Here is a 26,423-nt window from a genome sequence, read left to right as displayed (position 1 = left end):
AAAAGTAAGAGAACCAACAAACCCAGTAGGATTCAGTCTCTGTGGATCACGAATGCATCCATCCAATAGTTATTGAGATGTCTCTTTCTAAACCAAAGCAGTGGCTTGACCAGGAGAAATATCATATCATCCCTCAAGTCATGCTAGAGGCTAAGAAAAGGATTCACACTGGAGCCTAATCTGATGGACCCGATGAAATAGCATTAAAAAATGGCTCACAATAGCCCCAAACCATGTCAGATCACACAGTTAGAATTGAAAATCCAAAATTAAACAACAACCCATTCCATGTATTTTCTGCTTTCCTGATAGCACTTGACACTCAGTGAATACAACGGAATTAATGCAGACACAGTGTGGAAAGAAGTGGATTTGTTATCCAGCTAATTACACCAGGGATGCCAAGCAGAATAATCTGAATAATAGGAAAACTGAGTTGATAAACAGAGCTGCTGAATCCTTGATTATGTGTATTCACTCACCCTGTCCCCTCACCCTGTTGCATCAAAGATAACATTTATCTGAATCAGGAAAAACTATAGGATCACATCACCCATGATAAAAGCTCATCTTATCCTAAATATGGATTTCAATCTATAGTAAATATATGAATAAACAGTAAATGCATCAGAATTTAATAAAAGGTGTCGACCTTTTTATGTGCATACACCTTTTCGTACATGCATCATTGACAACCGCATGCTTTGTATGAACAAAAGAGCTCTCTGTTTTTGGTTTTCCCAGGTATCAGGCAGGTAAATTATAAATTATTTGACAGACGAGGCCATTAAGGTTGTAAGAAAAGGCCTAGTTCTGAATTGGAAATTAAACTTAAAATGAAAAATGTATCATTTAACGATAAAAAATTCAAACCACATAAAAAAAATCCGCTTTTTAAGCATACTGTGTCATTGTTCAGCACCCCACAGGCGTACGACTATGCCCTTGAATCGTCCATATCTCTGCTCTGCTATTCACCCACAAAACACCTGAGCACATTTCAGAAACGCTGTCTTTGTTTTATATACAATGACTGAGCCATGGTTCCCACCACTGAAAGAGGGTATAAATGGTGTGAAGCACTGAATTGAAGCATCTGTTATGAAAGAAACCTGAATTCTTTAGGCAAGGCAGTGATTCACCTAACCAGTAGAATATAAAGCCCCCTTTATTTTACATGAGGTTGTGCAGTAGGAAATTTCACAGAGGGAGCTGCCAATGCCTGTGGGTGTCTTGTAGGTGTCTGGCAGCCATATAGTGATGTTGTTGTCACATCTGGCAACATAGAGATGCTGGCATACTGAGAATCTGCAACAAGTTTAAAGCCTCCCTCATCCTGTCGTAATCCATGCTCCAATCATCAGTGCTATCTGCCACTGTCTCCAGTGATAACAAGAACTCCTTAGTAAGATTATTAACTACTCAGCAGCTGATATCCATGAAGTCAGGCTTCAGTCTTTAGTTTCAAATTCAAGAGCATCAAAAATCCAAACAACGCTTTTGTCCTAACAGTGTTTGTGAGTCGTGGATTCTTTGGTTCCATGCCATGAACAGGCAAGCTCTTAGGTGTTTCCAATTATTGGGAATATGTCGAGGTGGCCCTCTGTAATTAAAGCCTAATCATGCTGGTGGATTCAGAGAAGCATCCTCATCAAGCTTTCATTACTATCCCTCCTTCTGATGCCTAGCAGCAACCCAGCCCCCTTTAGGAATGCTCAGATGGCCTAGTGCCAAATCAAATCAAGGTATTTTTTGGCTTTAATTTAAGAAGGCATTTTTGATTTTCTAACTACAATATATTGGGGGAGATTGGAGGGGGGAGGGGGTAATCCCCAGTCTCCAGTCCTATTGTTAGGCTCTAAAAGCAATTTTCTAAAGGTTCTTTGAATGCAATTTTGGTTGATTCTTCTGTCATATTCTTGTAATCTGACAAAATTCTTTAAACTAATTTCTTCATCCTTTGAACAAGTTGCACAGGCAAATATGTTCTCCCAATCATACACAAATATGAACCAATAAACCAACAATGTGAACCAATAAACTACTTTTGATTCAGTAAAAAATTTGTTTATCCAATGTCAGCAAGCACTTGGGGACAGTGACGAGGAAGAACTCCCTTTCAGCAGGAAGAAGCCTCAGTTAGAACTTGGCTCAGAGAGGTTTGTAGAGCAGAAAAAAGTAAAAAGTATAGAGTTGTCATTTTCCTATAACAATGAACATTATTAGTACGAGTACAATAAGTTAATTTACTAGCTGTATACTGGAGCCTAATCAAGGACATAAGGCCTCAGCCATGTAGACCTAAGGACCTGTTGGCAACTATCTGGCAACCACTGGTCAATAGGGGAGAAAAATATATATATTCCCAGATTGGTTGAGAGTCTGCTGACAGTGGCTGTCAAAACAGTTGTCAAAGCTCCATTCGTGGAGGTCTAGAAACCAGTCAGCAACCTGCCGGTAAGCATTAGTCACAAGGAAAGAGCATGTATTTAGTGACTAGTTGGTTGGTTGTTGCTGGCAGTCTCTAGCATCAAATTGGTTGCAAAGAGATACATGATGCTGCACTGAAAACCTCCTTCACATTGCTTTGGTTGCTAGCAGGTTTCTGCAGAAGATGCCTGTTTGTCTGCAAACACTCATAAACTGTCAAACTAGCAATCAAACAGCAGAGAAACTGAAGAATCTACTATTGTGACCAATTTCACAGAGCAACAGCCACCAACCACTCACCAGCCAGTTAGGAAAGACACATTTTTCCGATCGACCAATCTCTAGGCCTGTGTGACTGAGGCCTAACATTCACATTCACATCTACACCCCCAGAGCGAGTTGGTGCTCGGTTGCATCTGCATTTGATTGATCACTGGGGGGACTGTTCAGCTCTTCACCCTTTCACTTATTTGGCTTTTCATTTAGATATAGAGCTGATGTCTAGGCTCATTAAATCAGCTGTGTATGGGGTGACTCGATGACTCTAGAAAAACATTTAAACAAACCGTGGCTGATTAAAAGCTGATTCTCTCGAATGATTCAGAAGCTCAGCGGCGTATTCCTTGCTATTGGGTTTCCCTGCCCACTATTTTAGGCTAAAACGATTGCTTCTGAGATGAGCTCAATTCATGAGTTGCCACCAAAATAAACACTGTCAATCTTTGCAAGATATATGCAACAATAGCTCTTTTTTTTTCTCTCCCAGAATGGTATTGCATTCCAGCTGTATAATATGCATGAGTCTGTACTTGTTTTTCCCTTCCAGCTTCTAAACGCTCTTCCACTTCAGAGAGAGGTTCGAATGAGACTACCGGTGAGCTCTTGTGTTCGGAGAGAGAGACCGAGCAGCTGGATAGGCTGGTGGCCTTGTGCTCTGAGACAGCTCAAATACAGAGTCATATGAGAGCACCTGGCCCTTCTATAAGCTGCTTGTTTGACAGACAGCACAGACACCTGGAAGCCCAATGAGAGAGTGCAGTGTAAAAGCCACTGCTGCTCTACAGAGCCATGCATTATGCAGGAAGCTCTCTCTCTCTCTGTTTCTCTCCCTCTGCCCTCTGCTCTGCGGTAAAAATAGATCAGCAGACCTGAGCGTTCAGCTCTTTTTTATGCTTCTCACTTTTACTTGGATCTCACCAGGTGCGGTGGCTCTTGGCTCCCTGCTCGCATTTCTTTGCCTGAATGTTTGTGTATCTGTGTGCGGGTTTAAACACGCACGTGTTTGCACACTCTTTTGAGAGTGTGTGCATGCATGTCTGCATGTCAACCAGGGCTGTTTTATCAGTTTTCCACTGAACTCGGCTTTCAATAAAAGTGGGATATTAGTCTCACACACTGGTATTTCCAACCATTGTGGTGGGGAGGATATTATTTGGCAGTCACAGGTGGCGTGGCATTTGTAAAACCGCCAATAAAGCCTACACTGCAAGACCAAAAGTATGTGGACATGGCCAGGCTTATGAGTTTGGGGCTAGTGGGGTCCCTTGCCAACATGAAAACAAAGTTAGCTTCATAAAGATGTGTCTTTTCCAGTTTGATTAGCCTGCCCACAGAGCACAAACTATAACCGAAATCTAGCATCTGTGGAAAGAACTGGAACATCAAATATGAGCCTGGACCTGATCGGCCTCATCCAACATCTGCGGTAGGAAATCCCTGCAGCCACATTCCAAAACACTGCAGCGAGCTTAGCCATTAAAAAGGTTATGAACTGTAATAATTTTGATGTAAATCAAATTAGCTTTTTACGTTTATCCCCATTTTGCATCTGTTGGAGTACAGATGGAGCCTTTAATACGAGACATCTTCAGAAACTGGCTGTACATATCTCAGTCTTGGGGTGTCGTGTTGGAAAGATAACAGTTATTTCCGCAACTTTGAGTTTCTGATATTTTTAGATTCAACGAGAACATTACAAATAATAGATTAAGAATAATAGTGCATTAAACATTTAATACATGCATGTAAGTATGCATAAACATCCAGCCTGCATGTATAAAAGTCCCCTGCTGCTGAGCGCAAAGGCTCCCTGAAGATCATTGATCCGTGTCAGTGACCACAGTGATCTCTGCCTTCTCCCTGATTGCCATTCTACTGCTAATTAAACAGTCCTGCTTAACGAGTTCACGTTGATAACGAGGTTGGAGGGAAAGGTCACCCTGTCACGCTCACTTCAGCTGGACACCGTCAATAAAAAACCCTACACAGAGGTAATCATCCAAAAGTTAAAGAAAGGCAAGAGACTAAGAAACAGAATGTGGTGGTGCAGACTTACGTCGGCCATCAGAATTTGATTGGCTTGAAATATCACTTATTGATGTGAGGGAGAATACTGTTCAGCAAATACATATTTTATCTCTTTTAGCCATACGGTTACTAGTTTTCTGTGCTTCCTTTCATTATTTTAATTCTGTGCCTTTGAATGTTAATCCTTTGAAAGAGTATTTAGACCATCACAGAACACTAAAACTCTGCAGTGAAGCTCAGACTAATGAAATTCATTTTGCGCATTAGCAGCACTTTGTGATGTAATATAATGGCGACTATGTATGTTTCTTTTCCCATTATCTATAAATTTACATAACACATAACTGTTTTGTTTTTAATCTACTTGAATCAAAAAGATTCTTAACACTGCACATGATTTAATTAATAAGTTTGTCTTTTTTTTCTTTTATTATTTTATTTGATGGTCACACATCTGTATGTTCTCGGAAACTTAAATCAGCCAGCAAGGTTGCTCTTATATATTTAAGGTTTTTATATATGTAAGGGTTCATTTTATCTTGGAATAAATTAAGATAATCTGACAGTAAATGGCAGAATCACAGACACGTCCTGTAGACGTTTTCTTTGTGTATCTCACAAGCTAATCTTCACTGTGGTCCCTCTTTCAACCTCTTTCAACAAGACTAAAGTGCTTTTGCTGTGTTTTTCAAGCGAGCCTATGAACGTCCATTGAGAAGCCTGGAGCCAAGCACACACTCACACGACCTATATCTACTATCTGGCCTGCGCATCATTTATCTTACAGCGGCAGAATCAGGATAGATTGGTTCAGTTAGACTGGCCTTTAATGTAATCTGTTTAATCCATTTCTATCATCAAAGCCAATACCTACCGCTCTCCTCTGAGAGTGGGATTAGCTGTACGAGTGCATCTCGGAGCCAGCGTCTCAGCTATAAAAATGGAGCCTCTGAGTCAACCAGATCTCCTCAATACTTGTGATATTTGTTTTCTTTACAAGTGGCTGTTAAGAAAACAGAGTGTCTCAGTGAAGTTTTAATGGGTGAAGATTTAAGATCCTCATATCCTACCAGAGATTGCAAGCGCTGTTTGGCACAATGCCTGGTGGCCCAGTAAAAAGACAAGGAAAGACTTGGCTTCCGTTTTATTCTCTTCAGTTGATTTCATGCCTTTAATTGGGAAAAACCAGTAGCCTACAGAGCTGCCCCAAACATTCATTAAATCTGAGAAAGTTTGTGTGTAAATTCAACCTCAAAAGCTAGTGTACCTCCAAATTAGTCTTATGCCAAACACATTTTAAAATTAGATAGATACAAACTGTAGGCATTATGTAAACTTACATATTATTCCACTGTAAAAACATGCTCTTTCCATGTGAGCTAATATTTTTCAGAATGATTTAGAATTATAAGCTAACCTAACTCACTGTGACAACCAAATGAGTCATTTTGGACACAAAGCTTCAGTTTAAGGTGTGAATTTGTAAAATTTAACCTAAATTGATATCAATAAGCTTTATTTCACAGGATATTTTAGTTTTGAACAATATTCACGCTAATCGAGCTAAATGTGAAACAGGCTAATATCTATACAATTCAAGCTAAATTGTTAATTTTCATTCAAGTTTTTACATTATAAGAGTTAACAAGATATGAATTTAAATTTCAGTTTAAATTTCTGGTGTTTTTACTGGTTTTACAATTCACATCAATTCAGATCATAATAATAAAATAGTGGTCTATAGTCTAATAGTATAGTTACAGTGGTTTTCATGTCAAGATGTGTGTAGGGGGTTCCAAACATTGCTTTCTATTGGGTCAAAATGATTCTATTGGGAGTTCTAGTATTAGCTAATAATAAGTTGTGTTGTGATGCAATTTTGTTTATTCCACATTTAACAACATACACTATATCAGACCTTCCCAAAGTGTGGGGCCCGCCACCTAGGGGCGCAGAGCCATGCCAGGGGGAGCGCGGGATGAAAAAGGGGGGAAAAAAACAAAACGCTTGGACACTGCTAGCACGGGCGCCTACAGAAACACAAAGCAGGAGATGAAGCATCGCTGAATATGTTTCCAAGCCAACTTCATTCTAAGCCAAAGACTAGAAAATATGGTGAAGCAAATCTTCCCTTTGGCTTCACCTGCACAAGTGCCGAGGTAGGCCTGCAGAATTGGGTTTCCCTTCGTCGGGAGCAGCGCTGGGCTGTTTAAATCACGGACAAACAGTATCCCACATTCTTGATTTTTAGTTCACAAACACTTCTTGTAATGACTTACTACTCCTGACATTTTGGAGATATACATACTATACTATACTTTATACAGTAAAGTTACAGTGAGATACAAATAACATCAGGCTGATCCTGCCACGATTTGTTCCCCCTGTCTAAATCACGGACAAACAGTATCCCACAGCTGTTTATGTTTACCTATTTTGCACAGAGAGACATTTTTTGAAAAATGTATTGATAGCAATGTTGAATATTATTACACAGGAAAAAAAAAACACGTAAAATAATCACACCGTGACGTCTCTGCCTTTGTAAATGGACGGACAGTAACTGCGTGTGTATATGTAAGCGTGTAAAACCTGCAGATAGTCAGATTAACAGTATTTTGTCTGTTAATCGCCCAGTCTGCAATTCATCTCATGTAAACAATAACTTGGCGCACCGCGTGACGTGAAAAAGGCAGATACCTTTGACATTGCATGACGAACTCTGTATTCCTCATCCACACGTAAACGCAAAAAAGGAGTTTTAAAAAATCTCAGTTTTAGGTGATTCGAAACGCCATTTACCGGTACGTGTGGACGAAACAGCTGCGTGTTCAAAAATACCCATGTAGGTGTGGACGTAGCGTAAAAGAGTTAGTAGTTTATTTTCTTACTACCTGTAATTCATTGCAGATTACTTGTATTTGCTTAATTGTTTACTAAATGTTTGAGGTGTGAAATAAATAAACCGCAATGGAGCAAAATATGGGTGTGTGTGATTGCAGGATGTGTTCGTGCGTGTTCACGCAGTGGGGCGCGAACATTTTTCTTGTAAAACAAGGGGGGCCCAGCAAAAAAAGTTTGGGAACCGCTGCACTATATGATGAACAAAACCATTTTAGTAAAAGTCATGAAATATCAGATTGAGGATTTTTAAGGGTCTTTAGACGATTAATAGTTACTCTCATGCCAATTTTAGTGTTAAACAATAGCTAGCTATATGGGTTTTTATGATTATTTAGGTTAAAACTGCCATAAAATAATATATAAGCTTAAATAGTATTTTTTTTTTTAATGCAGACATAGGTTTCAGAATGATTAGAAAATACACAATTAAGCTAACCTAACTGATTATGCTAACACAACCGGTTCAGTATTTTGGTTCAAAAAGAGGTCACAAACCTTACAATGAACTTTCTTCTTTTGTGAAATGTAACTTGGGTTATGAGTTAACAGATGCCAATTTTATGGGCCATAAACCATCTTAAATTTAAACAACTTAAGCTAAATGGGAAGCAAGCTAACAGGCTAAAATTAGGTATATGCGCAATAAAGTTCTGCAATAAATATGCAATACATTTGGTAGATGTTAGTCAGTATTTAGTAGCAACTCAATTTGAAATAAGGGCTATTTTTTCTGGTGAACCCTTTCTTAGTTTAGTTGAATGGAAATCCCCTCTTATTAAGACTTGTGCTAATAGCCAGGCTAAATTTAATCTCCAAATGGCTTCAATACTACACTCTCAGAGACTGTCACTGTTTTCATTTAGGGGTTTCCATGATGTTTCCTTTATAATAGTGTGCTGAAGGAATCATGGGTCTGTGAAAATACTTCAAAAGCCATGACAAAAATTTCCCGCCCTCAAAAATATCACGGCTTTCAGACTGTTTTCTAAATTCATGGATTCCATCCAACAGCTGCAATCTGCTTCTACCTGCTGAGATTTCCACAGGGAAGTGGGATTTTATACTCAATCCCCATCTATCCATTCCCCTACCCTGCGTGTTTCTGTACTCACGCTGTCTGAAGAAAGAGGAAATGAGTGTGTGGGTATTTACAACTGCACATACATCTATTTTTTGGTTTGAATGCATTTTTATGATTTATACTGTACATACTCATCAGCCCTTATCGCCTTGCCCATAATTCCTGCCTTTTAAAACAGATACAAATTTAGGAATTCTACACTATATAATGTGCAAAAAATATAATTTTTCTTTTTCATTTCACCTGCTTTCATGGGGGGGAAAGCCACGTTTAAATAAAGTATCTGTAATAAATTCTCCTCCTGCTGTGGATTACCTGTGTGATTGCTTTTCAGTTGAAATTCCCCATGCAGCATTAGCAACACTGCTTGTCACAGTCGATGGAAGCGCTCCCATAGCTCTTTTTTACTGTGTCGGGACTGCCTGCAGATATTAAAGCAATATGTGAGGCTGTTTGTCTGACTCCACTGGCTTTGTGTTTTAATGACTCCTGTGTGTGCGTGTGTGTGTTTTTGTGGGGACACTGTAATAAGACATGGTGATAAAGACTTGGTGCAACACTGGTTTGAGCAGAAACACGTACATGGATGGCAACTTTGTGTTGCCATCACACACACACACACACACACACACACACACACACACACACACACACACACACACACACACAGAGAGAGAGAGAGAGAGAGAGAGAGAGAGAGCAGTGACCAGTTTAAATTGAATATAGCTGACAGGTTTGATCAGAGTTGATTGATTTGCAGGGCTGCACGCAGCCTCATGGTGAGGGTAAGAGTTGGACACCTTACCGGAACCTCCTCCTCCGTCTCCTCTTTACTCCAACCCCTGCCATCTCTCTCTCTTTTTTTTTTAACACAACCCTTATTGCAAACCATATCTGACAATAGATATTGAACAGGGAAGCAGGAAGGATCAATGTTTGTTGATTGGTAAGAAAATACAAGGCTGAGGCTGTTTGAAGAGCCTCCAACTTAAATTACTTCAGGATGTTCTTGGAACCAAAGTGTGAGGTTGAACAGATTATATGGAGTCGATCTGCAGGAGCAGATACATTTTTGAGTATAAAATATATAATAAGAGTTTTTATCAAACTTTAATTTTCTCCAGATAGTCATAATATCAATGTACAACTCTGTGTAAGAATAAACAAGGAGATGACTTCTTTCAAGTTCAACTGATGAAAAATTTGTTTTTAAATTATTTTCAGCAGCTGTCTGCTTCTTCAGCACACAGCATCATATCTATGTGAGCATTTACTGCCATCTGCTGATTGTTGCCTAAAGGTGCAGACGTATGAATGCACAGCACTGAATCTGTAGGAGAAGTAATAATAATAAAAATGCTTTTCCATTCTTGACCAAAACTATAAGACAAATGCTATGTTTGAATATAAAGTCCTGAATATTTTTTGTAATATGCGTGTAAAGTTAAGCTTATTGTTGCCTGTGTAATGCATGTCATTCCCATCGTCATGTGCCACCTAGTTGATCATTAACTGCGATGCTACATTTTAAAAGAATTGATCCCATGCATAGTTTAATTGCGAGCCGTAGCACATGGTGCACAGTGCACAGCTCTGGCAGTTAATCTTCAACTCGGTGGTTAAATAAAGACGAGCTCAAAGTACCGAGTCATAGTATTCAGTCACATATTGCATACAGTCTGCAGGCACACTGCTGGAGCAACATGGCTGTGCGGCTCTTTGAGGGGAAAGATCATGCAGCGGCTTACCTGCAGTACAGAGTGGCACCCCAGGAGCTGGTCAGCACAGTTATGAACTTTATGGAGAAAAGGGTATGTGTTTATGCTTATGTGCTTGATAGCATTTGAACAAATCCTGTGTCTCTATCTATTAATGTTCTATTACATTCAGGCAGTTAAATGTACTCTAAAATCACAGCATTTCTCTTAGACACCAAAACCATTCAACCTTGCACTGGATGTAGGCTGTGGATCGGGGCAAGGGACGACCCTTTTGGCTCCATACTTCACCAAAGTGGTTGGAACCGACGTCAGCCCCGTCCAGATAGAGACAGCGCAAGCCAATAAGAACCCTCCAAATGTCTCATACAGGTGAAGGGGAACAAAATGTGGTGGATGTGAAATAAAGGCTGTGATTTAGATAAACCAATGTGTCAAAGGTTCTGTGCTTTCTTCAGCATCTTCATTATGTAATTATTTCGTTTTTTGGGGCAGTTCTTTAAGTAAAGGCTACATTACGTCAATCATTCCTTGATTGTTGTAGATGAAGATAGCTTTAGATAAACATGGTTGTAAGTTCTTTGCAAAGAGCTTACCACTTTGGGTAGCATTCTCAAACAAAACCATCATAGAAGATCAAATTCTAGTGTTACAGGGGTCACCGGTGGCCTCATATTATCCATGGGACGTGGCCTTGATCAGAAGCACTTGGACCCGCAATCAGTACCAGGCAAAGTGGTCTTCTATAAGTCCCACACCCACCTGTCAGACAGATATTGACACATATTGATGTTCTTAACTTCAGCAGGTTGTTTCATCCGATCTGAGGTTAGCATCATGAGAAGGTCTTAGGTTTGAATCCAGGCACGGGTCTTTTCTCCCCTTCACGGTCCAAAGACAAACATGGAGTGAGATTAGTTGATTATTCTAAATTGACCTTAGGTGGGAAAGTAAGCGTGAATGGCTCTTACTCTATGTGTTTGCCTAGCAAGAGATTAGTGACCTGTCCAGGGGGTGTTGAACCTGCAACACCTGGGATGGGCTCCACTCCCACTTTCTGACTTGGATGGGCTGCAAATGGATGAGTGGTTTTAAATTTTGAAAGAAAACTCCAGAGAAAAAAGTGGCGACATGTTTGCACTGCCCTTGGAGACTTGAGCCCTAAACTAAATTACCAGCATTGAATTATATTATTCCTCTACAAATGGAAGAGAATCCAAATAAGATCATCCACAAAAGCAAGAATATGCTTTGTTATTCAAAGCTTTTCCCTTATTCATCTCTCCCATCTATAATGGGCCCTATTTTTTCCTTGTCCTGACTCTGTTCACCTTAACATCAGGCAGTGTCCAGCAGAAGAGCTACCATTTACATCTGGAGAGGTGGACCTTTTGAGTGCCATGACAGCAGCTCATTGGTTTGATCACCAGCGGTTCCTCAAGGAGGCTGACAGGGTGCTGAAGCCTGGAGGATGCCTGGCTCTCCTTAGCTACACCATGGACATGGAGCTTGAGTACGGAGACATCTCCAGCACTCTCAATGACATATGCAAAGAGGTTCATCCCAAATCTAAAAGCTCATGTGCAGAAATAGAGTACTGATGTAGGTTTTCAGCCACTATAAATGAATGCTTTCCCGAAAAAGCTTTAAAGTTTGTCTTTGCTTTCTTTCTTTGTCCCACCAGTTTTATGGTGCCCTGCTTCCATTCCGAGATCCCTACATTGGAAAATCCTCTAAGAAGATCTACCTAGACATGTTCAACTCCTGCTCTTACCCAGACAAAGAGTGGTGAGTTCTCAGAAGCTTTGCCAGAAGTCGACTTCAGTTACATTGACCAGAACATACTTATTTATGAGTCCAAATGTGTCCAGGAACGAGTCCCTGCAGACGAAAAGAACCCTGCCATTGAGTCAATATATTGGCATGGTGGAGACCTTCTCCAGCTACCAGAAACTGAAGAATAAGGACCCCGCCGAGGCCAAACATCTCTCTGACCATATCAGGAACAAGTGAGACATTGAACTTCACCAGTCTAGTCGTTAACTCCTGGCCTTGAACCCTCACCTCCCTTCACCTGGCGCTGACCGTTGATTCCTGTAATCTTCCCAGCTTAATTTATTTCTGATTATCAAACTGGCACAGTCTGGGGCATTAATCAGAAAAGCCAAACATTGCTTGACTAAGCTTAACTGTTGAAGGCTTTTACTGCTTTGATAATATAGCCCCCATTAATTCCCCCGCCAGTGACATGAGAGAATAGCTCAGCAAGCACAATATATGGAGGAGAATTGCTGAGCCATAACTTTTACATGGATATAAGTATGACATTGTATTTAATTACTGTTAAAGTTTGGGAAGATTTAAACAGTTTCACTTTGTTCTGTCTCTTTAAAGAGTTTCACCTGCATGTTTGCCTAATTTAATGAAGGATAGAGCCTCTGGAGGTTGCTGTTAATTTACAACTTCACATAATCTGTCATCCAATAGTTCCTCTAAATCATAATGAACCATTCTGTCTCTCTGTCTTTTATCCCAGGTTGATGTCTGCAATGAAGGTGTCCTCTCCTAAGACAGAAGTCATGATGATTATGCATTATTTCTACTGGCTGGCGTGCAAACCTTGATCACTCAGAATGCATGAATCCTGTTTAGGATTGCTTTCCAAGGTTTTTTAGCTCGTCACCACTTAAAACAAACAACTGCCTTGTTAGACCCTGATTTTTATTAAAGATTTTAACTCTAACAGAGTGCATTAGCAATTTTTTTTGTGTTATTTTTTAATTGTTTAGACCTACTGATGAGCGCCGTGTTGTACAAGCCTCACAGCGCTTCCTTTTTTTTTTTTATCTCTTTCTGAAAATGCAAATCAGAATTTTCTATTAATATTAACTCGAATCTGAATGAAATGAAGCTGCTCTTCAGTTAATTTTAGACTACTGACTATCAACTGCCTTATAGAAAATCTGAGAGTGAACACTAGATGGAGCCATTTTGTTGTAATGAAGTCCATGAAAATCTCGTGTGCAATCTTAAAATCTTAAGTTTGACAAGTATTGAGTGCACTTTTGTTTCTTTTTGTAATAAGTGAACTGCAGTAAAAGAAAAAGTTTCTTTAAGTGATGTGAAACCTCTGTGTACTGTAATGATATGAAATGTGAAGTTTATGAATATGTAAGTACCCCAGCCTCTATTTTCAAATTACAAGTTATTGAAGTATAAAATGATAGATAGATAGATAGATAGATAGATAGATAGATAGATAGATAGATAGATAGATAGATAGATAGATAGATAGATAGATAGATAGATAGATAGATAGATAGATAGATAGATTAGTTGAAATATCCTTAGTATCCTTAGTGGTTTGGTTTAAAAAAAAATATTACAACTTGCCTAATGAGTCACTGACAGACATAGATGTCTACAATACTATGATGCACTATGAGTCAACTGTTCTCTAGACAGTTGACTCATAGTGTGTTTTATTGTAATACCTGTATTAATGTTCCTAAATCATGCCTCTGGCACATGCCCTCCATGAACTTATAATGAAAAAAGACAAAAACAATAATTAAAAACAAACTAAACATTCTCGAACACTGAAATGAGAAAATTCACTTTGGAAACTAAATGAAATTACACCAAATTAAAAAAAACAACAACCTCAAAAAAAAATAAAAACCATTTAGAAAATAGAAAACCATAACAACTCTGCACCACATGTTTTCAGTGACTGACCAGCTTATTTGTCTAATAAACTAGTTGTATCTGCTACTTTGTGGAAGTAGGAAGGGGAAGAGAATAATAATTTAATAACTTTATTTGTAAAGCACTTTTCAAAACACAGAGTTAAAAAGTGCTGCATAGTTTGAAGCCACACATTGGACATACAGTGGGGCAAAAAAGTATTTAGTCAGCCACCGATTGTGCAAGTTCCTCCACCTAAAATGATGACAGAGGTCAGTAATTTGCACCAGAGGTACACTTCAACTGTGAGAGACAGAATGTGAAAAAAAAAAAATCCATGAATCCACATGGTAGGATTTGTAAAGAATTTATTCGTAAATCAGGGTGGAAAATAAGTATTTGGTCAATAACAAAAATACAACTCAATACTTTGTAACATAACCTTTGTTGGCAATAACAGAGGCCAAACGTTTACTATAGGTCTTTACCAGGTTTGCACACACAGTAGCTGGTATTTTGGCCCATTCCTCCATGCAGATCTTCTCGAGAGCAGTGATGTTTTGGGGCTGTCGCCGAGCAACACGGACTTTCAACTCCCGCCACAGATTTTCTATGGGGTTGAGGTCTGGAGACTGGCTAGGCCACTCCAGGACTTTCAAATGCTTCTTACGGAGCCACTCCTTTGTTGCCCGGGCGGTGTGTTTTGGATCATTGTCATGTTGGAAGACCCAGCCTCGTTTCATCTTCAAAGTTCTCACTGATGGAAGGAGGTTTTGGCTCAAAATCTCACGATACATGGCCCCATTCATTCTGTCCTTAACACGGATCAGTCGTCCTGTCCCCTTGGCAGAAAAACAGCCCCATAGCATGATGTTTCCACCCCCATGCTTCACAGTAGGTATGGTGTTCTTGGGATGCAACTCAGTATTCTTCTTCCTCCAAACACGACGAGTTGAGTTTATACCAAAAAGTTCTACTTTGGTTTCATCTGACCACATGACATTCTCCCAATCCTCTGCTGTATCATCCATGTGCTCTCTGGCAAACTTCAGACGGGCCTGGACATGCACTGGCTTCAGCAGCGGAACACGTCTGGCACTGCGGGATTTGATTCCCTGCCGTTGTAGTGTGTTACTGATGGTGACCTTTGTTACTTTGGTCCCAGCTCTCTGCAGGTCATTCACCAGGTCCCCCCGTGTGGTTCTGGGATCTTTGCTCACCGTTCTCATGATCATTTTGACCCCACGGGATGAGATCTTGCGTGGAGCCCCAGATCGTGGGAGATTATCAGTGGTCTTGTATGTCTTCCATTTTCTGATGATTGCTCCCACAGTTGATTTTTTCACACCAAGCTGCTTGCCTATTGTAGATTCACTCTTCCCAGTCTGGTGCAGGTCTACAATACTTTTCCTGGTGTCCTTCGAAAGCTCTTTGGTCTTGGCCATGGCGGAGTTTGGAGTCTGACTGTTTGAGGCTGTGGACAGGTGTCTTTTATACAGATGATGAGTTCAAACAGGTGCCATTCATACAGGTAACGAGTGGGGGACAGAAAAGCTTCTTACAGAAGACGTTACAGGTCTGTGAGAGCCAGAGATTTTCCTTGTTTGAGGTGACCAAATACTTATTTTCCACCCTAATTTACAAATAAATTCTTTACAAATCCTACCATGTGGATTCATGGATTTTTTTTTCACATTCTGTCTCTCACAGTTGAAGTGTACCTCTGGTGCAAATTACTGACCTCTGTCATCATTTTAGGTGGGGGAACTTGCACAATCGGTGGCTGACTAAATACTTTTTTGCCCCACTGTAAATATAAATATCCTCATTTTATTATATCGTTATTTTATAATTTTTGCAAACAGTGGCCAACACTGCGCTCACGTGACAGATATTAAAGAGTCTGGAGACGTTTTGTGTTACTGCAAAATCATCTGTGAAGACTAGAGGGCAGCAGTTGTAGACGTGTCAGGTGCTTCTGCTCCTACTCGCACAAAAAGTCATGCTAGCAGCAGTCACAAGAACACTAGCAAAAAGCAAAACTGTAGGGATACGGAGAGAGCAATGCCCTGAGGTCTTGTTGTTGCCTCTCTGGCGCAGTTTTTATCACTGATTTGCACCAAACGACAGGACAGATTGATGCCGTTTAGCTGACTTTAACTGTCTTTGTGTTACGATAACTAAGTGCCTGCTTCATTGTAAATGGTGCCTCAAAAATGATTAATAAATACACTGTGGAATTTATTCAAAGGTAAACAAATATAGAGGAACTATAAAACTGTAACATTGTTTATTTTGGCTGTTAAAATTATTTCATACAGTTTCCTCTCTTCATCCTACATTTGTTTTCTAATTCCCGCTCTCCTTTTCATCTCTTCACCCTCCTCCGAATGGCTCCAATCACGTAAGTCTCTTCTACTGTCAGGTGTTATTTATGCAGATTGTTTGTAAGGGCCACGATGTCAGATGGTAATTAACATAAATGGCTTTAAAAGTCCACTGAATCCAATCTGACCCACTGGAAGGTTTTAGAAAATGTGAAGTAGAGGACACATTTTGAACTTTTAGCTGTATTGTCATAAGTTTTGCAGCTTTTCCTGTTGCTAAAAACTCGACCCACATTGCTGTTCATGCGACACCAAGGTAACTATGTAACTAATAAACAATTAAATAAATTCCTGTTTTTCCAATATCTGCTATAGAAATTTCTGTAAAAAGTGTTTTGTGTCCCTGACGTAGGCGTTTTCATAGAGGTGAACTTAGCCACCAGAAGTGACTGGACAGACAGTTTTAATACCAAATACAGAATTTATTTCTATTAACATCTTTCACAACATGCAATTGTTTCACTGCAGCTTCCAAATAGTCAATATGCTCAATATCAACACGGGAATATGAAAAGAAAATTAAAAGAGCATGCTTTATGCTTAAGAAATGTCTTCCGGAACGCTCTACAAGCCCAAACCTAACACTCTGACGGTCCCTATAGCATTCCCTGTGTGCGTTTGCTCCTCCACACCACTACAGCAGTCATGAGCAGGGTGACCAGTACAGGCACTGTGATAAATGGGGCGAGGATGCTAATCGGTGGGTCATGCAGGAGCCGACCAGTCAGAGCGCAGTCATGAAAGTAGATCTGATGAATCTCCATGAAGAAACGGTCGACTATCTGATTTGGCCAGAAGCAGTTTATCCTCAAGGCCACCTGGTATGTGCAGTTTGTGAGTCCCTCATAGATCCTGCAGAGGACAGCAGAGCACAGGCAGATTCATGCTGAACTTAGTATGTGTAATTAAAGAAAAGATGTTACTAAAGTTGATCCTTTTTCTGAATGTTTGGTGAAACATTTTAAAGTAATCAAGCTGAAAACCCAAATTGTTACAGAAATATCGGCTGGAATCTTGTGATGTCTTTGAAACGTCCTTTCAGAGAGGGAATAGAGCAGGGTATTCCTGTTGGTGGGGAGAAAAAAAGGCAAAAGAGTGTCTAGAATTACCAGTGGGCTTAACACTGCTAAATATAACTGCTAAGTAGTGAGGAGCAGAGGAAATGGAGATGCATACCAACAGGGTACTGCCCTTAGTACAGCATTGCACCATACCAGGAGAGATTCTGTTCCAGACGGCCACTGTGCCTAACTGTGTTTCTGAAAGTGAAGTGATCACAAAATCCAACCCTTTAACCCTCTGAGGTGTGAGCCTAAGCCTGCCGTACCGTACAGAAAGGCAAAAACGGGCAAAACTTGATCTTCTTGTTTACGGTTAGTTAGGCTTAGGTTTGGGGTCAGCACCAACGACGACTTCGACAATGGCCATCCTGAGATGGTTTAATGAAGCAGCTGTGGCTCAGTAGGTACAGCAGGTGATCTCTTAACTGGAGGGTTGGTGGTTGGATCCCTAGCTGCTCCAACCTGTTTGTGAACTGTTGTTTTACTTCCTTAATTTGCCTTTTCTCCCCCTTTGTGACTGTCGTCCCTGGGTCACTGATTTCCCCTATATCTCGTTAGTTCCTTGTGTATTTATAGCGTTGCATTACCTTTGTCATTTATCAGTCCTTCTCCCTCATCACCAAAAGGTTTTCCTGTGCCTCAGCAGCTACGTTTACATGTACCTTGTATTACGATTCTAATAAGGTCCAGTGCTGAAACTTTCAGAGACAGAAGCACAAACGTTTTCATAAATAATAAACAACTCAGGGTTTAGTATCTCGCTCAAGGTTACTTGGACATGTAGGTTGGAAAAGCCAGGGACCATGACCCGCTCATGCCCCTTGCTGTGGAGCAGTTGTGGTTTAGAAGGTAGAGCGGGTCATCCACCAATTGAAAATTGGGTGATATGATCCCCAGATAATCGAAGTATCCTTGGGTGAGATACTAAACTCTGAGTTCCTTCCGATTCTTCTATCGAAGTGTAAGTGTGTGCATGACCAAAGGCATTTATGAATGCATGTGAGACTGGGAGAATGTGGCTTGCAGTAAAAATTGCTTTAAATGCTCAGTTAAAGAGGAAAGGCGTCATACGAGTACTAATCCATTTACCATCTGTGAAGTTTGTTTAAAAAAATAAACACAAAAAAAGTGAGAGAATTTAGAGCCACACGATGGCAACTACTGCGCTGAACAGGTGATGGATATCTGACAACAGGAAGATATGATCAGACTGGTGCCAGAAGTAAAATAGCCACTGAAGAAGATGAAAGCGCTTCATCACTTTATCAGGTCTCATGCTGTTACAATTCGGTGGCTGCGCATTGGAGCAAAGGAAATGAACGTCAAAATGCTAAACTTTCAGCTTCAAAACATCGGTCCATAAACCAGACGATGACAACTGTCTTATATTCAGTACACGACTGAAGTGGAGTCCACGTCATACCTAATTAAGGAAAGCTATAACAGGAGTAAAAAGACTGATTGTATTGAAATGAGCAATGGTACATGTCTGGTCTTTGAATTCATGTTTTACTTGTCATTATTACTATACAGCCCGAATCCACAAATATTTTTTCAATACTCGTAATTTTCTCTGTACCGGCTGTTTTCCTGTGAGCCTGAACAGTGGCGTCAAACGTTGTTGCTAGGAGTTTGGTGATGCAACTGCCAGCCCCTCCAACTGCCTGTGCAAATTCTTTATGAGTTACAACTGAGCACACACACACACACACACACACACACACACACACACACACACACACACACACACACAGAGCACCACCCCCAGTTATGTGCTGGACCAAGTGAGGAGGGAAATCACACAGTTTTGACAGCAGCTTCTTCTTTGCGTCCCCCGGCTCCCTTCATCCTCCTGTCTGACTCACTCCCTGACTGTCAGGGTTTGGAAACAAAGCCACCAAGTACTGAGACGATATAATGGCCAACAAATACAGTAAAGCTTTCCCCTGGTGTTGGTGCATGAGAGAGTAAACAGATAAACAGATAGATAAACAAGTTTTTTGCCTCTAATGAGCTCAGAAATACGAGTCTGTCAGTGCACCTGCTAAGATATTAGTACTCACTTAGAGGTGAATGATATAAACACGAGGCCTTAATGTTGGCATATTAAAGACTTATATAGTCTGGGTGTGAATCCAGAACACTGCCATCAGCTGCTTCTTATAGCTGTTTAACTGCGAAATGACTGAGATATCAAAAATCCTCATGCACATGACAGCATGAGGACTTCAGCTTTTCTCACCATCATTCTTCTGTTACACTGATGCCAACCCACTTTACTCTCTTCCAAAGAGCCAGACTTTCTTGTGATATTTTTAAAGTGTTCTTGAGCAACAGTTCTCCAGGCTTTCTGAAGGTCTTTCAAAAGTTTTTCTTTGTACAATGGCTGCTTTTCACTCATTTCAGTCCAGTTCCTGGGAGCCATCCAATCACTGAGGATGTAAGAGTGGACAACAGAAGACGTAGCAGGCCTAAAAACTATTTATAGCACACAAACAATATTTAAAATTCATGCCCTTAAGAAGTGTCAGGTCTTTAAGAGATACATCTGTGCCTTCAGCTCATTTATCTACTGTTCACTGAAGCCTCATCAAAAATGGTCTAAGTGGAAGGGTGGCTTCAGTGACAACAGGTCTGATGGAGTGATGAATCCACATATGACACTCCAGCCAGTGGTGTTTGGGATCTTGTAAAAATTTTTGGAGTTATGAATGCACAAAAGTACCATCAGGTTTTTATACACCATGTAATATCATCTGGAAAGCATCTGACTGGCAACAGCTTCATTTTTCAGCATGACAATGATCCCAAACATACTGCCAATGCAGTAAAAGACCTGTATAAAAAAAATCACACACAATACACGTAGATATTGAGGGCTAGCAGGAGGGACCATGCGCTTACCTGCTGCTCTCTGGCAGGTAGCTCCATGCCCTCCTGGGTTTTAAATGCACCTTAGAACACACATGCATCAACACTACAATGAGCGGGTGGAGGGAGGTTTGGAGTCTTCTCTCACCCCCATTCTCTGCGGCCTGCTGGAGCGGGGGGGCTAGGAGGAGGAGTTGGCCGTCCGACTGCGGTCTGGAGTGTGGGGCCTCCCTGCTGCTGCGGAGTCGGGGCGGTCTGCCTCCCCCCACCGCAGGGAAAAGGGTAATACCACCTGGGTCTGGGTGCAATTCCCCCCTCCAGGGGCAAGGGTACCTAGACCCGGTTCGTAGAGTACGCTTGGGGAGTGTGATCGTGTGTACAGCGTCTCTTTATGTCTGTCTCCACGTTGGTTGAGTGTGGAGTAAGTGCATATGAGAGCAAGAGGGTGGGAATGGATGTTTGTATCTGTGTGTGCCTGTATGTCTGTGTCTATATGTCAGGTCGGGTATCAGACGCCACCTCTCTGGGGACATCTTAGGCCCTCCAAGGTTTGGAGGCCTATCTCCCCCTACCACCACTTCCCCTGCCAGTGGCGGACTCCCTCAGACATCGGTGCGTTGGTGGTTCTTTGTGTCCGGGGATGGGCGTCCAGGTACACACCGGCTCACTCCTTGGCGGCCGCTTATCGGGGCCTGGAGCCTGGGGCTCGCTCGGGCCACTTCGGAGGTGGGGTGCCCTCGGCCTCTCGGCCTGGGGCTCGGTCACTCAGGCACGGCTGGCTGCCGGCGGAGCTCACGGGCGCGTCACTGCAACTCCCCCTGGCTTCTGCTCCGCGGCTGCTGAGTGAGCCCTCATCTGGGACGCCCCTCAGCTCTTTCTGGGACAGTGGCACAGCTGCCCCTCTGTTGGTCTTCCTTGGTCTGTTGTGTTCTGGGGGCCTCTGGATGTCTGGAGTTTTGATCTCCTCCACACCTGCTTCATGCCCTGGAGGACGGGGCTGTGGCCCCCCCACACCCTCTAGCAGATCATTACATGAAGGAACCTTTTAAAAAAACAAGCGCGTCCATGCTCACAGGTGTACACACGGGTGATCACACCCACAAACTACACCCTTTTTGGCTCCTACCTCAAAGCACACTGTGTTCTGTTGATCCTATGTGCTGCACAATAATGTTTAATATTTAGTATTTACTGTCATATTCCCATATATCATTGTGATGCTGTTTATTCTATTACTCTTGTTCTCTTCTACTTGTTTTCTTTTTTCTTTCTCAGCAGGTGATCCAGGTGATTGATATATGCATTTTTTATTTCTTTTTTTTTTCTTTTTTTCCTGCTCATTCTGTTGGTTCTTGTTTTTTGCCCTTCTCCCCCGTCCCTCTTCTCAGGTGTTTCTCTTTCCCTCTTTCTTTCTCCCCTTCTTTCCCCCAGTCAAGTCTGTCCCGTATTCAGTAAGTGAAAATAAAATAAACAAAAGGTGAATCAAATGGACCATTACGGCAAGGCTGGGATGGTCAGTTTGGTAAAGTAAATCCGTTGGGCATCTTTCTTTGCCTTTAAACAACAATTCTGATGGCAAAAGAGCCAAACGGGACAGGCAAAAAGAAAAAAAAAATCACACACAGTGGAACACGACTTCAATATCACTGAAGCAGTGTGGGGTCATGTTGACAGAGAACAGAACAAAAGGCAGAGACACGCAAAGAAGAGCTTTGAATGTTCTTCAAGAAGCCTGGAGAACTATTCCTGAAGACGACTTAAAGATATGACAAGAAAGCTGCCTAAGAGAGTTCAGACTGTGCTGAAGAATAAAAGTGGTCACACCAAATATTCACTTTCAAGCCCATTAGCTTACATGTGCTTACATTAATGCTGTATTTACATGTGTGTTTGCACATTTCAATAAATCACTGCACCTATTTCCTACTTTCAAGGCAAACAATTTAAAAATATGAGGAGTGGCTCAAGGCTCAAGGAACTCTGCTGTATGTAACAGCAACGTAATTATTTATTGAATTTAGCATAAGACAGCAAGTCAAGAAATCTCATTAAACTGATCTCAAAGCCAGCCAAAATAAGCTAACTGTTCAGTTGATATTGTTCTAATTGTGTACCTGGCAAACTAAGTTGCTCCACCCTGGCTACAGCCGCTGCTCCATCTGTAAGCTGCTTTGCAACACACAATATCTGCTGTTTACCAGGGTCTGTGTGGAGGTTGTGACTCTATAAATTGCAATTTTTTTTGACTTACAAGTACAGATTCATGCAAGAAAATTTGTGATTTTATGTCCCACCATGCGTTTCTTCCCTTTTGCATGTTCGAGTCAGTGAACTCACTCCATTGTGTCCTTCCAGCTGCACCATAAACCTCGATCCAGATTTTCCATGTTGAATGTGAAATTCGCCAAGCAGAGATCATTGATAAGAAACGTGTAGACTCCCCTGTTACAGCCAGACACTGATGCAAGGACTTGAGCTACAAAGTAGAAACAGAAGTAAGACAAAAGTATTTTAAAAAAATTAAAAAATATCTGTACAGAATATATATCTGTAGCAGCATATGTTTGTGCAGCAAACAAGGTCATGTCCTGGCAATGGTAATTCCTACTGGGCCATTTCTTCCCTATTAGACTGTTACTTTCACTAAGAAAAGATTTTAATTTGCAGGCAAAGTCCCAATCCCATTTGTTTACTTCAGAGATGCGTGTAAACAGCCTCTAAACGTGGAGGCAGACCGCGGCCATCCCGCAGGACTCGAGGCTGAATGTAGCACCACGGAGGAGTACAGTAGGAGAGGGAGGCTTAATCTGGTGTAAAACGCCTGCGTGGAAACAAACAGGTTGTTGTTACGATCGAGAAACATGGTGGATCTCCAGCCTGTTCGGGCCAGATAAGGGCCGACTGTGTGCCCATTATATTTGCTCTGTCCCTGCTGGCTCTCCCTGCACTCAAAGGAAGACTGAATGTGTTGACATGGGAGCTTCAAAAGAGATGCTACAAAAGAAGAATGTGAGAAACTGTTGTGGCAAAGCAAGATCTGAACGAACGCACAGTAATCTCCTGAAAAAGGAGTGAATATTAGCTTGTCTATCATCTACAGTCATGTTTCACCAGCCTCTGATGGCGACTGCCGCTTGGAGGATTCACAGTTGCCCCTCAACTTGGCTGTTAACCAGCATTGTATTTGGATTACAATTTCCAGGAAAATGGAGGCATAGTTTGACAAATGTTCTTCTGACTGAAGGTTTATGCTCTATTGACTTTCTGCCTTCAACCCTGTTAGGTTAGGAAACATGCATCAGTCCAATGGGAATCTTAAATTCTGTCAGCGTCTCTGAGACTCAACATTTATGGATTTTAAAAGCTGATTCTCATGAATATTAGATGATGGGGTTTGAAATCATTTCCACAAATATTAATGATCCATGCTGACATTAACCCTTTAAAAAAGAGGCTGACCTAAAGCAACAGAAGACCCTACTGGGTGCCAGTCTTGTCAGTAAGAACAGGAAACTGAGGCTACAGTTTGTGTGGACTCAGAAAAATCAAACAATCGAAGACTGGAAAATGTTGCCTGGTCTGATGAGTGTCCATTTCTGCTCGGATTTTGATGTCAGCTGATGAAAGCATGGCGCCATCCTGCCTCGTATCAACAGTTAAGGTTGCTGCTGGTGGTGTGATTGTGTGGGGGATATTTTTGTATTTGACTGAAGAACCTTTAAGCACCACAACCTACTCACATATTGTTGGTGATGTTTAGTAATTACAAATTCCCAATTGAATTTAGATTAGACTACTTCTTCTCTATAGTTTTTTCAAGTTTCAGCTCATTTTTGTAGGTTTCAGTAATTGTTTTTTCCTGGTAAGTTTATATCTAAATTCCTATTTCAAGTGAAATTCAACAAAAGCACAGAGTTCCTTTTGTAAATTATGGTCCCAAATGAAACACATCTTTTTCCCGAAAGCAACTGCTGAACCCACAACCGCTACATCATTCTTTAATAGTATATGGTCTTTCCTTCTAGATGAATTTAACGAATTCCCAGTGTGTTTCTGGATCAATATTCCCAAAAGTTTCCCAAGAATTTCTTATTAGAGGTTCAAGCAATGTTGGAGACATAATCCAGTTTACTCTCTAACATGTCACATGAGTCATATGGTATCATGTTTGCCTTCATTTTCAAACATTGAAACAAAGTTATTGAAAATGTAAAACCATGAAATGCACTTCTTCACACAGCTGCTACTTATGTTTTTTTCTTTTTGACTGGTTACGTTCAATGACAATGGCCTGCTGAGCATGCAAGAAGGTATATGAGGGCAAATGCTAGTGAAATGTAAGGTTGAGTGAATAATGGTGGGTTTTTCAGAATTTCTTCCAGAAACAAAGCACATAGAGCATAGTGAACTTTTAACAAACAGATCAAGTCTATTCATAGACATTATCGAGAAACCCAAGAAAACAAAATCCCAACTTACCTCGTCCTTTTTTCTGCCATAAATCAACCAAGACTTGTTAATAATTTCTAAATAGACTAACATTTCAAAGACCTGCTTTTTTTTTGTCAAAGAAAAACATAAACAAGGTTTAAGTTGAATCCACCTATAGCGACTCTCTGCCTGAGTACCATGGACTCACCTGCCATCAGCAGCACAAACCCTGCTTTCAGGAGCAAGGCGGTCTCCAGAGCCATGCTGAACACAAACCCCAAAAAGTTTCACGCGCTCTGCTCACTCCCCGGAGATCAGCGGCAAAGCCTCATTCTAACTCCAATAGCCAGAGCCAGTGAGTCGGGAACGTCACGGTGCCACCACGTTAGAAACAAATTAACCGCAGTTCACGCTGTGTTGTCAACAAGAAGGCGGCAACTGATTGTGTGTAAAAGCCCCCCTGACCTTTCTCTGTGGCACCCTCCTTTCCCCTCCTCGCTGCAGCCCTAATCATAGAAGCGCTGCTTGTCATCTGAGCCCCTTGTCCGGCTGCTTTCTGGGTGGAACTGCTCACAGGGGACAAAACAAAGTCAGATACCGAAATTAGTTCAGTGTACAGTGCATGCTTTATAGCAGCAATTTAGAGTCTGGAAAAAACACTGCTGTTTTAATCCCTCAGTATTTACGTTTTTGTTGAATAATCCAATTATAACCATTTAACATCTAGAATTTGGATGGTTTTCTTTCATATATACATGACTCTCACAGCAGAAGCCAACTGTGAGGTAGCATGTTATCAGACTCATCACGACTCTTTAATTAAATGTCACATTTTCCCCATTCCTTATTTGTATTAGGATTAATGCATTAGTGTGAATACCCAGAGACATCCCCGGCGGTGGGCTCACACTGGGACCCCATTTCACAGCAGCAGCACACAAAGACAGAATTCCCATTTTCATGTCACACTCGTATCGGCACAAATCTCATGCAGCTCGCAATGTCTATAATTGAATGTTTTATCTGAGGAATTTTGCACAGGAACAGATTGATTAGTATTCTCAGCGCTGCTCTGCATTGTGCTGCCACCCAGCGTGGCTGTCTCTGCCGATGGGTGTGTGAGAGAGTAATCCAGTGGCTCCGATGACTGTTTTCATGTGGCTGACTTTACAGAGTGTAGACTGACAGAGTGCAAGCTGCATCTTCTTTAAGTTTGTAGGTATTGTGGAGCTAAAAAGCTTTTGTTCATTTTGGTGTTTGATAGTGAATTTGTTCATTTCCATGTCTGCAAACAGCAAATCTTAATCATGAAACAAAATGCTAATACTTAAAAGGTACTGTAAGTATTTTTGAGGTTATTTAATAACATTTATTACATATAACTTATGTAACATATAGCATATATTTAATAACACAGAAGATAAAGACATAAAAACCTGTGTGGGCAAAAAATGCCTTAAAACAAAACAAAGCAAAACAAAACACCAATTAAGTGTTGGCCTTTGTGAATAGAAAGATTATGACTCTTTTTTTTCCCCCTTAGTGT

The 26,423-nt window shown here is 41.0% G+C and overlaps 2 protein-coding genes across 2 annotated transcripts; one reads left to right on the top strand and one right to left on the bottom strand.

Annotated features, from left to right (window-relative positions):
• Positions 1-10,419: 10,419 nt before the first annotated feature.
• On the top strand, positions 10,420-13,336 carry LOC308393837 (putative methyltransferase). Its single transcript, XM_080877857.1, has 6 exons — positions 10,420-10,533; positions 10,652-10,812; positions 11,783-11,996; positions 12,125-12,228; positions 12,312-12,449; positions 12,977-13,336. Exons 1-6 carry the CDS (start codon positions 10,426-10,428, stop codon positions 13,062-13,064), a joined length of 813 nt encoding a protein of 270 aa, XP_080733983.1. The 5' UTR covers positions 10,420-10,425; the 3' UTR covers positions 13,065-13,336.
• Positions 13,337-16,902: 3,566 nt separating this feature from the next.
• Positions 16,903-25,341, bottom strand: LOC308393992 (receptor activity-modifying protein 1-like). Its single transcript, XM_080878073.1, has 3 exons — positions 25,086-25,341; positions 22,784-22,922; positions 16,903-17,366 (listed from the first exon to the last, which is right to left on the bottom strand). Exons 1-3 carry the CDS (start codon positions 25,138-25,140, stop codon positions 17,111-17,113), a joined length of 450 nt encoding a protein of 149 aa, XP_080734199.1. The 5' UTR covers positions 25,141-25,341; the 3' UTR covers positions 16,903-17,110.
• Positions 25,342-26,423: the final 1,082 nt, after the last annotated feature.

This window comes from Rhamphochromis sp. 'chilingali' (assembly GCF_963969265.1).
Source record: "Rhamphochromis sp. 'chilingali' genome assembly, chromosome: 3".
Classification (NCBI taxonomy): Eukaryota; Metazoa; Chordata; class Actinopteri; order Cichliformes; family Cichlidae; genus Rhamphochromis; species Rhamphochromis sp. 'chilingali'.
Note: the sequence above shows the minus strand (reverse complement) of the source record. Positions and strands in the feature narration are given on the sequence as shown.

What these genes read in the sequence shown, in the direction of transcription:
- LOC308393837 (XM_080877857.1), top strand. Translation starts at nt 10,426, where the DNA reads ATGGCTGTGCGGCTCTTTGAGGGGAAAGATCATGCAGCGGCTTACCTG. An exon ending in CCTCCAAATGTCTCATACAG is followed by an intron (nt 10,813 to 11,782) that starts GTGAAGGGGAAC and finishes CCTTAACATCAG; the next exon opens with GCAGTGTCCAGCAGAAGAGC. An exon ending in TCTTACCCAGACAAAGAGTG is followed by an intron (nt 12,229 to 12,311) that starts GTGAGTTCTCAG and finishes AAATGTGTCCAG; the next exon opens with GAACGAGTCCCTGCAGACGA.
- LOC308393992 (XM_080878073.1), bottom strand. Translation starts at nt 25,140, where the DNA reads ATGGCTCTGGAGACCGCCTTGCTCCTGAAAGCAGGGTTTGTGCTGCTG. An exon ending in GTTTGTGCTGCTGATGGCAG is followed by an intron (nt 22,923 to 25,085) that starts GTGAGTCCATGG and finishes TCTACTTTGTAG; the next exon opens with CTCAAGTCCTTGCATCAGTG. An exon ending in AGCTGGAAGGACACAATGGA is followed by an intron (nt 17,367 to 22,783) that starts GTGAGTTCACTG and finishes TGTCCTCTGCAG; the next exon opens with GATCTATGAGGGACTCACAA.